The 13,218-nt window shown below is 42.1% G+C and overlaps 1 protein-coding gene across 5 annotated transcripts in view; it reads right to left on the bottom strand.

Moving 5' to 3' along the window:
- The window catches only part of LOC123760383 (myelin regulatory factor-like protein), an 86,332-nt gene that overhangs the window by 27,102 nt on the left and 46,012 nt on the right, over window positions 1–13,218 (bottom strand). For 2 of the 5 annotated variants that reach the window (XM_045746050.2, XM_045746049.2), the window contains exons 4-8: window positions 11,207–11,455; window positions 6,612–6,688; window positions 5,167–5,574; window positions 953–1,133; window positions 741–852 (exon numbers count right to left, since the gene is read on the bottom strand). In XM_045746050.2, the coding sequence (XP_045602006.1) occupies window positions 741–852; window positions 953–1,133; window positions 5,167–5,574; window positions 6,612–6,688; window positions 11,207–11,455 (1,027 nt within the window). The remainder of the gene's footprint in view (window positions 1–740; window positions 853–952; window positions 1,134–5,166; window positions 5,575–6,611; window positions 6,689–11,206; window positions 11,456–13,218) is intronic. The other 3 variants (XM_069338239.1, XM_045746051.2, XM_069338238.1) reach the window with 2 other exon arrangements.

Here is a 13,218-nt window from a genome sequence, read left to right as displayed (position 1 = left end):
TGATAAAGAATATGGAGCAACAGTTATGATGATGAACCTTAAGCAGAAATTATTTTGTTGCTGAAGGACCATTAGAGGAGTTAATGTTATTGAAGAATTCAAAAGAAATTAATCAATTGTTATGTGATACACAAACTGGGATCTAAGAAGTTATAGATTCACAAAGTACCCTCGCATGTGTGGGTCTGAGACACACAATCCCCCCCCCCCCTTGTGTGGTCTGGGACACACTACCCCCCCCCCTTGTGTGGTCTGGGACACACTACCCCCCCCCCTTGTGTGGTCTGGGACACACTACCTCCCCATGTGTGATAAATATTAGTTGGCTTCCAACTTGTTGCAAATACAATACACTTGCACTTAATGCAAATTGCAGTACGGAGTGTAGGGCCACCGCACTGTATAAGGTCTCTGGATGTAGATATGTTTCTCTTGCAGACATAGGTATTGCTAAAAGAAAATCCCCTACATGAATGGGGCCCACTCATTTCTCTAAATCAGGCTTTTTCCTGTGGTGACATTGTAGCATGGCCTCAGCTATTGCCTTCCATTGGGCTGTACCAGCTGGACCTTTTTTTTTTTGCTGAATTTGGTTTGGTATAAATATGAGCTGCCTTGTACAGGCCAAATGGTCTTCTGTAGTTTTATTTATTCTGTTGTTCTTATGGATGATGACCCAAACATTAACAGGGCCCTGGAGGGAACTGACCTGGACATGAAGTAATCTGAAAGTTACTGACCTGGACATGAACAGTGACCTGGAAGTGATTTTTCTTCTGGCAGACAAAAGCTTCATCTGGGTTAGAGAAGTTGAAGCCTTTATCAGCATCCACACGGAAAGTTGGCAGTGGTCTGTTTGTATATAAAACAATTTGTTAGTGAACCAAAATTAATCATATTCTAATATACTTCAGAATTGTAGGTGTAGCTACTGAAGGCATGTGTAACTCACAGCTCTTTCAAGGCAGAATCACAGAGGGCAGCCCAGGAGTGCTGCTGGAAGTTGTGGAACCGGATGCACTGGTAGGAGGAATCCATGAAGGGTCCACCAGTTGAATCCATGGTGTACTCATCCTCTTCTGAGTACGACGTAACTGCCACGTTAGGTCCAAGATGGCTCGTTACTCCTTGGTCTGGGGAGGGTATATAGGATGTTACTCTCTAGTTTATGGAAGGGTTTGGAAGGACGTTACTCTGTGGTCTGTAGCGAGTATTGAAGGACGTTATTTCCTGGTCTGTAGAGGGTATTGAAGGATGTTATTCCCTGGTCTGTAGAGGGTATTGAAGGATGTTATTCCCTGGTCTGTGGAGGGTATTGAATGACGTTACTCCCTGGTCTGTGGAAGGTATTGAATGACGTTATTTCCTGGTCTGTAGAGGGTATTGAAGGATGTTATTCCCTGGTCTGTAGAGGGTATTGAAGGATGTTATTCCCTGGTCTGTGGAGGGTATTGAATGACGTTACTCCCTGGTCTGTGGAAGGTATTGAATGACGTTATTCCCTGGTCTGTGGAGGGTATTGAATGACGTTATTCCCTGGTCTGTTGGGGGTATTGAATGATGTTATTTCCTGGTCTGTGGAGGGTGTAGAGGATGCAACCCGTTCTAGCACTTGCTTTTAGTATATATTGGCTTATTTAATAAGTGCATATGTGACATACTAATTGATTGTGAATATTTTAGTTTACCTTGAAAAGCTTCATAGAAAACACCGACCTCACCTAACCTCCTTAGTATGTTAAGATAAGCATCTTATTGCTTCTTATTTACAATTATTACTTAACCTATCAATGGTATAGGTTAAGTAATAATTGTAATCAAGAAGCAATAAGATGCTTATCTTAATTACTAAGGAGGTTAAGTGAGGTCGGTGTTTTCTATGAAGCTTTTCAAGGTAAACTAAAATATTCACAATCAATTAGTATGTCACACATGCACTTATTAAATAAGCCAATATTGACTGTAAGCAAGTGCGAGAACGGTTGGAGGATGTTATACCTTGGTCTGTGGAGGATATAAAGGATTACCTGAATTTACCTGAGGACCACTAATACTACTAACCTCGACGAGGACAGGAAGGTGGTGGCTTGTCAAATTTGCCTTGATGATCTGTTTCAGTTGAATTTTAAAATTTAACAGTTTTGGCATTTATGGCTTCGGCGGGTAGGTGGTTCCATGGGTTTAATAATAATAATAATAATAATAATAATAATAATAATAATAATAAATATAATAATAATAATAATTCATTGTGTCGGGGGACAGGAAGCCAGAGTGTATTCGTACATTATAGGCTTATATAAAGGTCATCCAAAGCTTGAATTACTGACCCTCCCCCAGCATGCAACCCCACAAGAAGTTGACGAACTCCTGGGTACCTACTTACTGCTAGGTGAACAGGAACATTGGGTGATAGGAAATGCGCCCTACTATTTCTGTCCCGCCCGGGACTCGAAGCCTAAATTTTCAATTGTGTGTCGAGAATGAACCCGACTGTACTACCAAGACCCTTTTTTATAGCCCTGTGGGTGAAGCAGCATCTCCCTATTCTCAGACCAACATTGTAGTTTGTTGAGCCTGAACCCTTTGCTCATTGTTTGTGTTACATCTGACCTGAAGAAATTGTCTGGATCAACATCCTCCAAGTTGTTCAGTATTTTAAAAGTTCCAGTGAGATCTGGCCTGTCATGCCTGGTTTGCAGTGGTCCGTCTAATAACCAAAAGTTACCCAAAGCTTCCTAGCATTATAAATAAATAATAAATAAATCTTTATTTAGGTAAGGTACATACATAAAGAGATTTTACAAAGTTTGTTGGGTTAATAGATAGAGCTAGTAAGTATAAGAGCTTATGTATAAGTATAGAGCTTATAAGTATAGTTATAAGTATATATATATAAGTATAGTTATAAGTATATATATATAAGTATATAGTTATAATATACTTAAGTATATAGTTATAAGTATAGTATGTAAGTATAGAGCTTATGTAAGTAACGAAAACATATGATAAATTTACTCCCTATAATAATGGTGCTGAATGTAGAACATGAAAAAAAAAACGTTTTTACTCTGAAATAATATCACTATATAACGAAATTGGGTCCATCTAATTATCCAAAGCCACAACAATGTCGCTTGGATCGTCGACTTCCCATGGCGTCACTTACTTTCATCTAATTTAGTTATAAAATTATATTGTTTCAGAGAAAAAAATGTGTTTTTTTCATGTTCTACATTCAGCACCAACATTATAGTGAGTAAATATATGATATTTCTTCATTAGTTACATAATGGTAGGAAGCTTTGGGTAATTAGACTTTGGGTAATTAATACGGACCCAGGGTAGGGTGCAGCACGCCCTGAGCTACGGCGACCAGCGCATGATGGGATGGCCATCATATTTGTATTTTATTTTTTATGTATTTTATATATACAAGAATTCTTATATTCGTGTGCAGCTACTAGCACGCATAGCGTTTTGGGCAAGTCCTTAATCCTAATTTTCACGTACACACATCTTCAGGAAGCAACCCGTAGCATCTGTACAACTCAGATTTACTGCTGGGTGAACAGGAGCATCAGGGTGAAAGAAACTCTGCCCATTACTTTCCGCCTCCACCGGGGATCAAACCCGGACCCTTAGGACTACGAATCCCGAGCGCTGTTCACTGAGCCTTCAGGCCCCTGACGGCTGATCAACTCAACGTACTGGCGCTCCAGTGCATCTTACAAAATATTTCTGGGTTACTTAATGCACGACAGAACCCATAGTGTTTCCCGATCAACCTTCCAAATCTCTGATAATAGCCTTCCCAGTTTGGTGCCTTCTTTTGATAATTACTTCCAAATGCCTGCAGTGTTACCAGGGAGCAACCTTTCAAATCTCTACAGTGTTGCCAAACCAATCTATTAATGTGACGTAACAGGTGCCAAGGCGGTGTAATATCGGCGACTAGCAAATGGTGTCAAGGTAGTGTAGCAGGTGATTGGTAACCGGTGTCGAGGCGGTGTAACCTGGGCACATAATGAGAGAGGCAGGCGAGCATTCATCATAGCTCAGCTACACGCACCACAAATTCTTATTACAAATATCTGCGAGTGTCAAGAGTCGCTAAATATAGCGAGGGTCCGAGCTCGCCCAAGGGGCCAGGACAAATACTGAAGCATTATGGACGATTTAGGTATCAAAACAGTCTTAGAGTTGGAAGACATGGTTAAGCCAGAACTGTGAATCATTTATCGTGAGGTGGAAGTTGATGAGCAGGTATCGGTGAGGGAAGCCGAGAGTATAATTAATTATACACTTATCACGGCGTAAATATCCAGGTATACGAGTTACCTGCATGTTGGTGAATGACGTTACGGAAATTGGAAACAAATATATTTAAACCGAAGGATTCTAAGATTGTGTTCAATTAGGAATGTGACACGAGTGTTTGTGTGGGTTGAGCTCCAGCTCTTGGGGTTCAGGAGAATGAGCTCCAGTTCTTGGGTAGAGGAGACTAACCATCGTCCTCTATACATATTACACTAAACTCTCCACTGGTTGTTAACAATTGGGGGGGGGGGGGGGAGGGGCAGTCCCCCAATTGTTAACCGTCCCCCGTCCTCTCCACTGCTAGCTTGCCCTCAAGGAGCCACGCTTGAAGATGATCTAAAGTGGATATGGATAACTAAGTTCTGCACATTCATATATATAGCTGGCTGGATTCATATACAAGACTTAAAATACTGAACAATTTGGAGGTTGTTGATGGAGACGACAAGGTGTTCAGGTCAGGTGTAACACCACCAAGGACCAACGGGTTCAGGTTCAACACCCACAATGTTGGTCTGGGAACACCAGATGCTGCTTCACCCACATGGCTATAAACCCATGGAACCTCATACCTGTCGAAGACATAAATGCCAAAAAACTTAAATATTAAATTCCAACTGGAAAAGATCAAGGCAAATGGGGGGGGGGGAGAACCTTCTTCGACAAGTCGCTGGCTTCCTGTCATCGTCGAGAACATTAGTGTTACTGGCCCTCAGGTAAGTAATTCAGTGACACCTCGTCGTCGTGTTTAACATCTCTCATAGTGTGTGTGGCATAAACATCTCTCATAGTGTGTGTGGCATAATGTCAACATTTGAAGGTTTATGCTTGAGTGTGTATCCTCACCTGGCTCTTGCTTAATGTTAACCATGGGACCCATACCGCCAGAATCATTCATCTTTCTCTTCTTAGCCGCAGCCACCGCCGCCGCCCCTGGAGGTGCGGCAGGAGAGGCTGCAGCATTAGCAGCGCCGCCAGAAGCAGGCCCCTGGCTCACTACACTCTGCGGCCCGCCGTAGACTGCCGTAGACGTAGACCCCAGTCCTGCGGCAGGCACTGACGACCCGCTCAGATGAGACCCTCCCAGCATTATTGGCTGCTGATATCCCAGGCTGTTGTTGCCATGCATGGGGTTGTGTGAGGTGGGGTTGGGGAGGGCCTGCGTAGCCTGTAACACGGGGTACGAGGAGAAGGCCATCATATTGCCGCCAGGGGCGCTGCTGTACAGGTCGACAATACCACCAACCTTCTGGTCTGTAAGCCACGAGAACACACAATCACCACTTGACAGAAATAGTCTCCACAGTGTTGGAATAACAGCTATATTTAGTAACGCCCCCCTCCCTCCTCCAAAAAACAATTAGGATCTAAAATATATATCAACATATGTGCCCCATTATATTTCGAGTGCTAAATATACGTTCAAAAAGCTGCCCATTGAGTAAGTAGAGTTGAAGAAGAGGAGAAGTGTTGGAGGCGAGGGTTGTCTCTCTAGCCAGACCTCGTGCACAGCATATCAACTCCTCCACCGTATTCACAAGGTGCCCTCGGAAATACTAAGGGAGGGAGGGAGGGAAGGAAGGAGGGAGGGAGAGATTGGGGGGGGGGAGAAAGGAAGAGATGGAGAGAGAGAGAGAGAGAGAGAGGTAGGAAGGGGAAGGAGGGAGAGTGGGAGGAAGAGAGGGAGAAAGGAAAGGAGAAAGAGATAGGAAGGGAAAGGAGGGAGGGAGAGACTCAAGGGAAAGGTGGCGTGGGAGGAGAAAATAATTACCACAAAGGCCACGGGAGTAATGAGGAAAAATATTTATAAAGAGTGAGCAGTGGGCCGGCGAGGCTGGGCTCTACTGGCCTCTCCTCTTGTGTATGTTACCGGAACACTGCTCGCTTGGCCACGGCGATATTCACCTTTGTTGGCAGTTTACTGCCTTTTTGGAGAGGCATGTTCAGGTCAGGAGAGAGTTTACTTGCTTGATACTTACTCTGGTGGGTGAGGAGAGAGTTTACTTGCTTGATACTTACTCTGGTGGGTGAGGAGAGAGTTTACTTGCTTGATACTTACTCTGGTGGGTGAGGAGAGAGTTTACTTGCTTGATACTTACTCTGGTGGGTGAGGAGAGAGTTTACTTGCTTGATACTTACTCTGATGGGTGAGTAGAGGACACAAAATGAACCGTTTTCGTGACGCTGTGAAACCTTAGGTGGACGGGCTGACATATTAAGGTTTGGGAAGAGTGGGAAGAGGTATACTCAGGTGGAGAGAGGTATACTCAGGTGGGGGGATGTATACTCACGTGGAGAGAGGTTTGGGTGGTCGAGGGGGGAGTAGGGCTCGGAGCCAGAGTCAGGCGGACTATCAGGAAGGTGGTGCCTGTGTGGAGGAGGAGGGCGGGGCGGCATATTAGTGTTTGGATCAAGTCTTGAGGCAGTAAATATCTCATGTTACACCCAGGACTACCCAACGTGTCCTGTTACTCCCAGGACTACCCAACGGTGTCCTGTTACACCCAGGACTACCCAACGGTGTCCTGTTACACCCAGGACTACCCCACGGTGTCCTGTTACACCCAGGACTACCCAACGTGTGTCCTGTTACACCCAGGACTACCCAACGTGTGTCCTGTTACACCCAGGACTACCCAACGTGTGTCCTGTTACACCCAGGACTACCCAACGTGTGTCCTGTTACACCCAGGACTACCCAACGTGTGTCCTGTTACACCCAGGACTACCCAACGTGTGTCCTGTTACTCCCAGGACTACCCCACGGTGTCCTGTTACTCCCAGGACTACCCCACGGTGTCCTGTTACACCCAGGACTACCCAACGTGTGTCCTGTTACTCCCAGGACTACCCAACGTGTGTCCTGTTACACCCAGGACTACCCAACGTGTGTCCTGTTACACCCAGGACTACCCAACGGTGTCCTGTTACACCCAGGACTACCCAACGGTGTCCTGTTACACCCAGGACTACCCAACGGTGTCCTGTTACACCCAGGACTACCCAACGTGTGTCCTGTTACACCCAGGACTACCCAACGTGTGTCCTGTTACACCCAGGACTACCCAACGTGTGTCCTGTTACTCCCAGGACTACCCAACGTGTGTCCTGTTACACCCAGGACTACCCAACGGTGTCCTGTTACACCCAGGACTACCCAACGGTGTCCTGTTACACCCAGGACTACCCAACGGTGTCCTGTTACACCCAGGACTACCCAACGTGTGTCCTGTTACACCCAGGACTACCCAACGTGTGTCCTGTTACACCCAGGACTACCCAACGTGTGTCCTGTTACACCCAGGACTACCCAACGTGTGTCCTGTTACACCCAGGACTACCCAACGTGTGTCCTGTTACACCCAGGACTACCCAACGTGTGTCCTGTTACTCCCAGGACTACCCAACGTGTGTCCTGTTACTCCCAGGACTACCCAACGTGTGTCCTGTTACACCCAGGACTACCCCACGGTGTCCTGTTACACCCAGGACTACCCAACGGTGTCCTGTTACACCCAGGACTACCCAACGGTGTCCTGTTACACCCAGGACTACCCAACGTGTGTCCTGTTACACCCAGGACTACCCAACGTGTGTCCTGTTACACCCAGGACTACCCAACGTGTGTCCTGTTACACCCAGGACTACCCAATGGTGTCCTGTTACACCCTGGACTACCCAATGGTGTCCTGTTACACCCAGGACTACCCAACGGTGTCCTGTTATTTTACACTCTGGACAACAAGACACAGACCCACCGACTTATAGTGATTACATTCTACCTGACAATTGACCTGTCATGTCAGTACACCACAACCATAATATTACAATAATTGCTCACCAATAAACTAAAATTAAACACAAAAACTAATTATTTAAACCAAGTTATTAATGTTTTAAGTCAACTAGTGGAGAGTAAATATTTGTGAGGTAGTATTAGTGTTGAGAGGAACTAGGTGAGGCTTTCTCTCATGATATTCCTGCGTGCTGGGTGGACCTTCACTCCTGTTGTATCAGGCACCTGCACCTCTCTAATTACTTATCAACTCAATGTTCTTGAGGATATCCTCGTAATCCATCCACACACTTGCCAGTGCAGACTACCCATCGCATACCCATGTATGGGAGCTGGTCGGCCGAGCGGACAGCACGCTAGACGTGTGATCCTGTGGTCCCGGGTTCGATCCCGGGCGCCGGCGAGAAACAATGGGCAAAGTTTCTTTCACCCTATGCCCCCTGTTACCTAGTAGTAAAATAGGTACCTAGGTGTTAGTCAGCTGTCACGGGCTGCTTCCTGGGGGTGGAGGCCTGGCAGCGTGGCGGCTACGCTCAAATCTTAACAGTTCTAAAAGTTTACAACAATGCTGGAGAAAATAATGTTAAAAAACTAGCTATGTTCGTATGTTTATGTTTTCCCAAAGATTATACGTCAATCTAGCGTAATAAATGAAGTGTGATCAGAATTAACAGATGTTACGCCAGAACCTGTGTAACCTGCCTGTTAATTAACCTAAACTAACCAAACCTGAGTAAACTGTTCATGTACAGCATAACTAACTAGTTTATCACTGTTCAAACTTGTTTAAGTAAACTAACATTAGGGTACAGTTCCTGAGCCCATTATGTGCCTCTTATAACATTTTCCACTACGACTCACAGGATGGATATGGCGTCCACTACGACTCACAGGATGGGTAAAGGATCCACTAAGACTCTAGCCTGCCCTTATAAACAAAGGCCAAATCCTCGTTAAACAAGCCCCCCCCCCCCTGCTGTTTATGAATGAACACCGTTTTACAAACGACTGATGACGTTCGAACAGTGTTTCGTTGACGACCTCTGTTCGAACCAAAACGCTTTAAATGCTTCATCCACGCTCTTCAAATACAAATAATCTCCAACAGAACCTAACCTAACCTAGGTAGAAATGTAATATATAATATTATATTTCTATAACTATAAATAGAAATTTAATATATAATAATATTGACATATATAAGAAGAAATACATTTTTAATACACAATGTTAAAATTAATGAATGTGTCTTTGGTCGTTTCTGTAACGAACACAATCACGGGAGATTTGCCGTCGCTAATCTATTGCTATCAGTGGGTAGGGATACGGTATCTGTGCATGGGGGTTCAACCACTGCAAATTATCTCAAGCTCATCATCATCATCATCATCATCCAGTCAAATCTAGTATCAGAACCACTGTATAACGAACTCTGTCTTCAGACAGACACAGCCCATCTGTTAAACATACTAAACATTCTCTATCGACTTGATAATGGTCCAGGACGGACCGAAACGTCGTCGTCCCTTCACATTCTAGTGTGTGGTCTGGTCATCATACTAAACATACATTCACTTCACACATTCTCATGTGCTATTTGCATGTATAAAACCTTGTTCCTAAATACTAATCTTCATCTGAAACTTTTCTTGATAGGCGTAATAGAACCCATGAGCACCACACTAGAAATAAATCTCTTTGATATCCCCAGAGTCAAACTAACACTCCATGCAAATAAAGGGCCCAAGTCTATGAAACTTACTTCCTAATGAATAAAAAATTGTCCAACCTATGCCTTAGTCAAAGGTAAGATAAAAAAAGTACCTAATTTCAACCGTACAGTTTCCTACCTTGTGCTTCAAACTCATACTGTATCTTGTGCCATCCACTTCCTCAATATTAATACTTAAGACATGCATCTTCATCATTGTAATCATCTCCGTCAATTTATATTGTAGTTATTATCTTGAACTAAAATTGTGCTACAATGTTCCTATTCATCTAACCTTATTTAAGTCTGTCAGCAGACTTTGCGTCACTATGTAATCCAATAGTTACTTATCCAATGCTTAGCTCCCTCCCTTGTGTCGGGGAATTATATCTGCTGATTTAAGCACTTCTGGTTTTCACCCGTGTCCAAGCTTTTCCTCCACACTACACTTGAGTGCGTGTGCTACTGGCACTTCGCATTTCTTTATAAATATTGAATTCCAAGAATCTGGACTTGGGTCTGAGTGCATGAGCAGGTTGTAAATTTATCTTTCAAAATATGAACTGTTTGTGTTGAGATCAGTTATATTGTTAGAGGTTTGAATATCGTTCATAAAGAAGCTCTTCCACTTTCATTGGGAGCTAAATTTAGCCTTATACTGGTCTTTGAGGATTCTACCTATTTCCTTGTGCTCTATGTACGAACCTTCACTTGTGAGTATAGGTTCAATGCTGGTGGAGGTTTAATATTTTGATTTCGCATATGTGAAGAAATATTTTGGATTGTTCTTCATCTCACGTGTGATTTTTTGTTCCAAATTTCCCTTCTTCAGTCTGGTATGATTGTGTCAGATTCTGCTGTGTTTCTTTAATCTCCCTGTTTAATTTTTGTCTGTTGGGATAGTCGTGTTTGCTAAAGCAGTTCCATTAATTTGTTCCGTCTTCTGTATTGTCGTCTGCGTTCTCTTCCTTAGCTGGTCCTCTTTATGACCTTATGTGAAGGGAAACATTTCAAGTAGACTTTGTATGCTTCAGCAGTCAGTTGTTCTATTTCTTGCATAGGAGATTTGTTACTTAAGACAGTTTCCTCAATGAATGCATGCAGGTTCCACGTTTATTTTTTCCAAGTCAATCCACTTAGTATTAAAATTTAATTTATTGAATAACACCTCTTACCTGATAATTTTTTGGACATAATACGAAAATATATGCTGAAATATTTATACATATGATTTACCCTTACAATTTTGTTCAAACATATTGAAAATGTATTGCCTAAAGTGACCAACCACCAAAAAGCAATGTAAAATGGAAATACATAACTACATGTAATGCATAAAAGAGGCAACGAAAAGTGATAAGGTAGCATGCAGGACCCACCGATAACCAGTGTAGGCGGAGTTATAGCTGTGATAAGGGTTGTAGTAGCCAATAGGCGTAGTGCCCCTGGCCCCTGTGGCCTGGGATTGCCTGGCCCTACTGTCCATACTGGAGGGAGGTGGAGGGCCACTCAGCCTGGGCCTACTGTCCATACTGGAGGGAGGTGGAGGGCCACTCATGCTGGTGGTAGTGGAAGAGCCACTAGAACTTAGGTGAGGCTGAGCCATGACCAGCTGCGAGGGGGCCGAGCTGCAGTGAAAGGTGCACTCAGCAAACTCTTCTACATGGAAACAATAGCAAGAGAGCTTTAATGCAAAATAGGTTTCTTGTTTCCAGTTCGAGGGCAGACAGAAGAGAAACTAGTAAAAATAGGGTTACTACAAAGATGCAAACAATGGTTTCTAATTTAGATAAGCAGTTGCTAATCAAGAGAAGTGGTTTGTAATAAGACAAGTAGTCTATAATTAAAGTGACATTTAATTAAGCAAAGTGGCTTCTATATAAGATTGATCGTTTCTAATGAAATCTAACAGTTTTAAACTCAAAAAATCACTTTCTTATTAAGAAAAGTGGTTTCTAATTCAAGTAAATGATTAATAATTAGAAGGCGTTTGTAATAAAAATAGGTGGTACAAAATAAACTGGTTTCAAGCTAAGATAAGTAGTTTTTTTTTTAATTAAGATAATGGTTTCTAAACAAGCAATGGTTTACAATTAACAGAAGTTGTTTCTAATTAACAGAAGTTGTTTTTAACTAAGAGAAGTCGTTTCTAACTGAGTTGCTTCTAATTAAGAACTGTGGCTTCTAGCCAACAAAAGATGCTTATTGTTAGGAATAATTTATAATCAACAAAAATGGTTTCTTATTATAAGAATATTTTCACTGAGTGTAAGTGGTAGGTAATATAGCAATATCTTCTCCTGAAATGACAGTACTGTTATTAACTATTTGGTGTAAGTACCAATATGGAGTGATTGACCACCCAAAAGTTGACGTTTTGTAATTTAAATTTTATAGAATCTATAAAAAATGCAGCTAAACACCAAACTTAAACATTCCTAGACCTAGTATAGCACATATATTATTATATTAGGCCTAGGACTGCTAGGAGAGGTTAGGTAGGGTTCTATATTTATGGTACAGTTAAACAAGTTTCCCATTTGACCAATTTCATTACTACAAAACTTAAATTTTTTGTTGGTTCATCACTACATATTGGTACTATCAACCAAATACTGTAGTTATTATAAGGACTATCATTTCAGGAGGATATCCTCTAATAGATATTAGTTCCTAATATATGGATTACTATATAAGCAGGTGGTTCCTACTTAAGTAAATGCTTTCTAATAAGGAGAATGGTTTTTAATTAACAGTAGTTTCTAATTAGATGTAATTTCTAATTATAGAGTTGATTTAGAATTAATATGCTTTCTGATATGTGGTTTGTAATCAACAGGAGTGGTTTCTAATTAGGAGATGACATAATTATATGTGGTTTCTAATTAAAAGAATAGGTTTCTAATCAAGATAAGTGGTTTATGTTTAAAAAAAATAACTTATAATTAAGAGAAGTGTTCTCTAATTAACATATGTGGTTTCTAATTAAGAGAAGTGGTTTCTTATTAACATAAGGGGGGTTCTAATGAAGATTAATGGTTTCTGATAAGGAAATTTGGTTTAAGGCAAAAATATGCTTGCTATATAAATTTTAGAAGAAGTAGAGAAGGTTCCCGTGCTGGAGAAGACTACGTGGTAAACATCTGACCGGTGAACACAGTAGTGAAGCTTCAATACAAAAACCATACATTAAACACATTTAGGAAAGCATTACGAAGAATTCTAGTGTTAGCTATTATGAAAACTTAAATGTAAAAAGTTCTTATAAATACGTCAGCAGCAAGAAGCTAATAACTATATAGATGCAAGAAATTTTGGTACAATATATTCTTTGCAATGCATAGTGCATCATGCAGCAACGTGAGCTTAACTACTAGAGCTTGTAGTGATA

This window comes from Procambarus clarkii, chromosome 39 (genome assembly GCF_040958095.1).
Source record: "Procambarus clarkii isolate CNS0578487 chromosome 39, FALCON_Pclarkii_2.0, whole genome shotgun sequence".
Classification (NCBI taxonomy): Eukaryota; Metazoa; Arthropoda; class Malacostraca; order Decapoda; family Cambaridae; genus Procambarus; species Procambarus clarkii.
The sequence above is the reverse complement of the archived record's forward strand: the minus strand, read 5'-3'. Positions and strand labels throughout refer to the sequence as shown.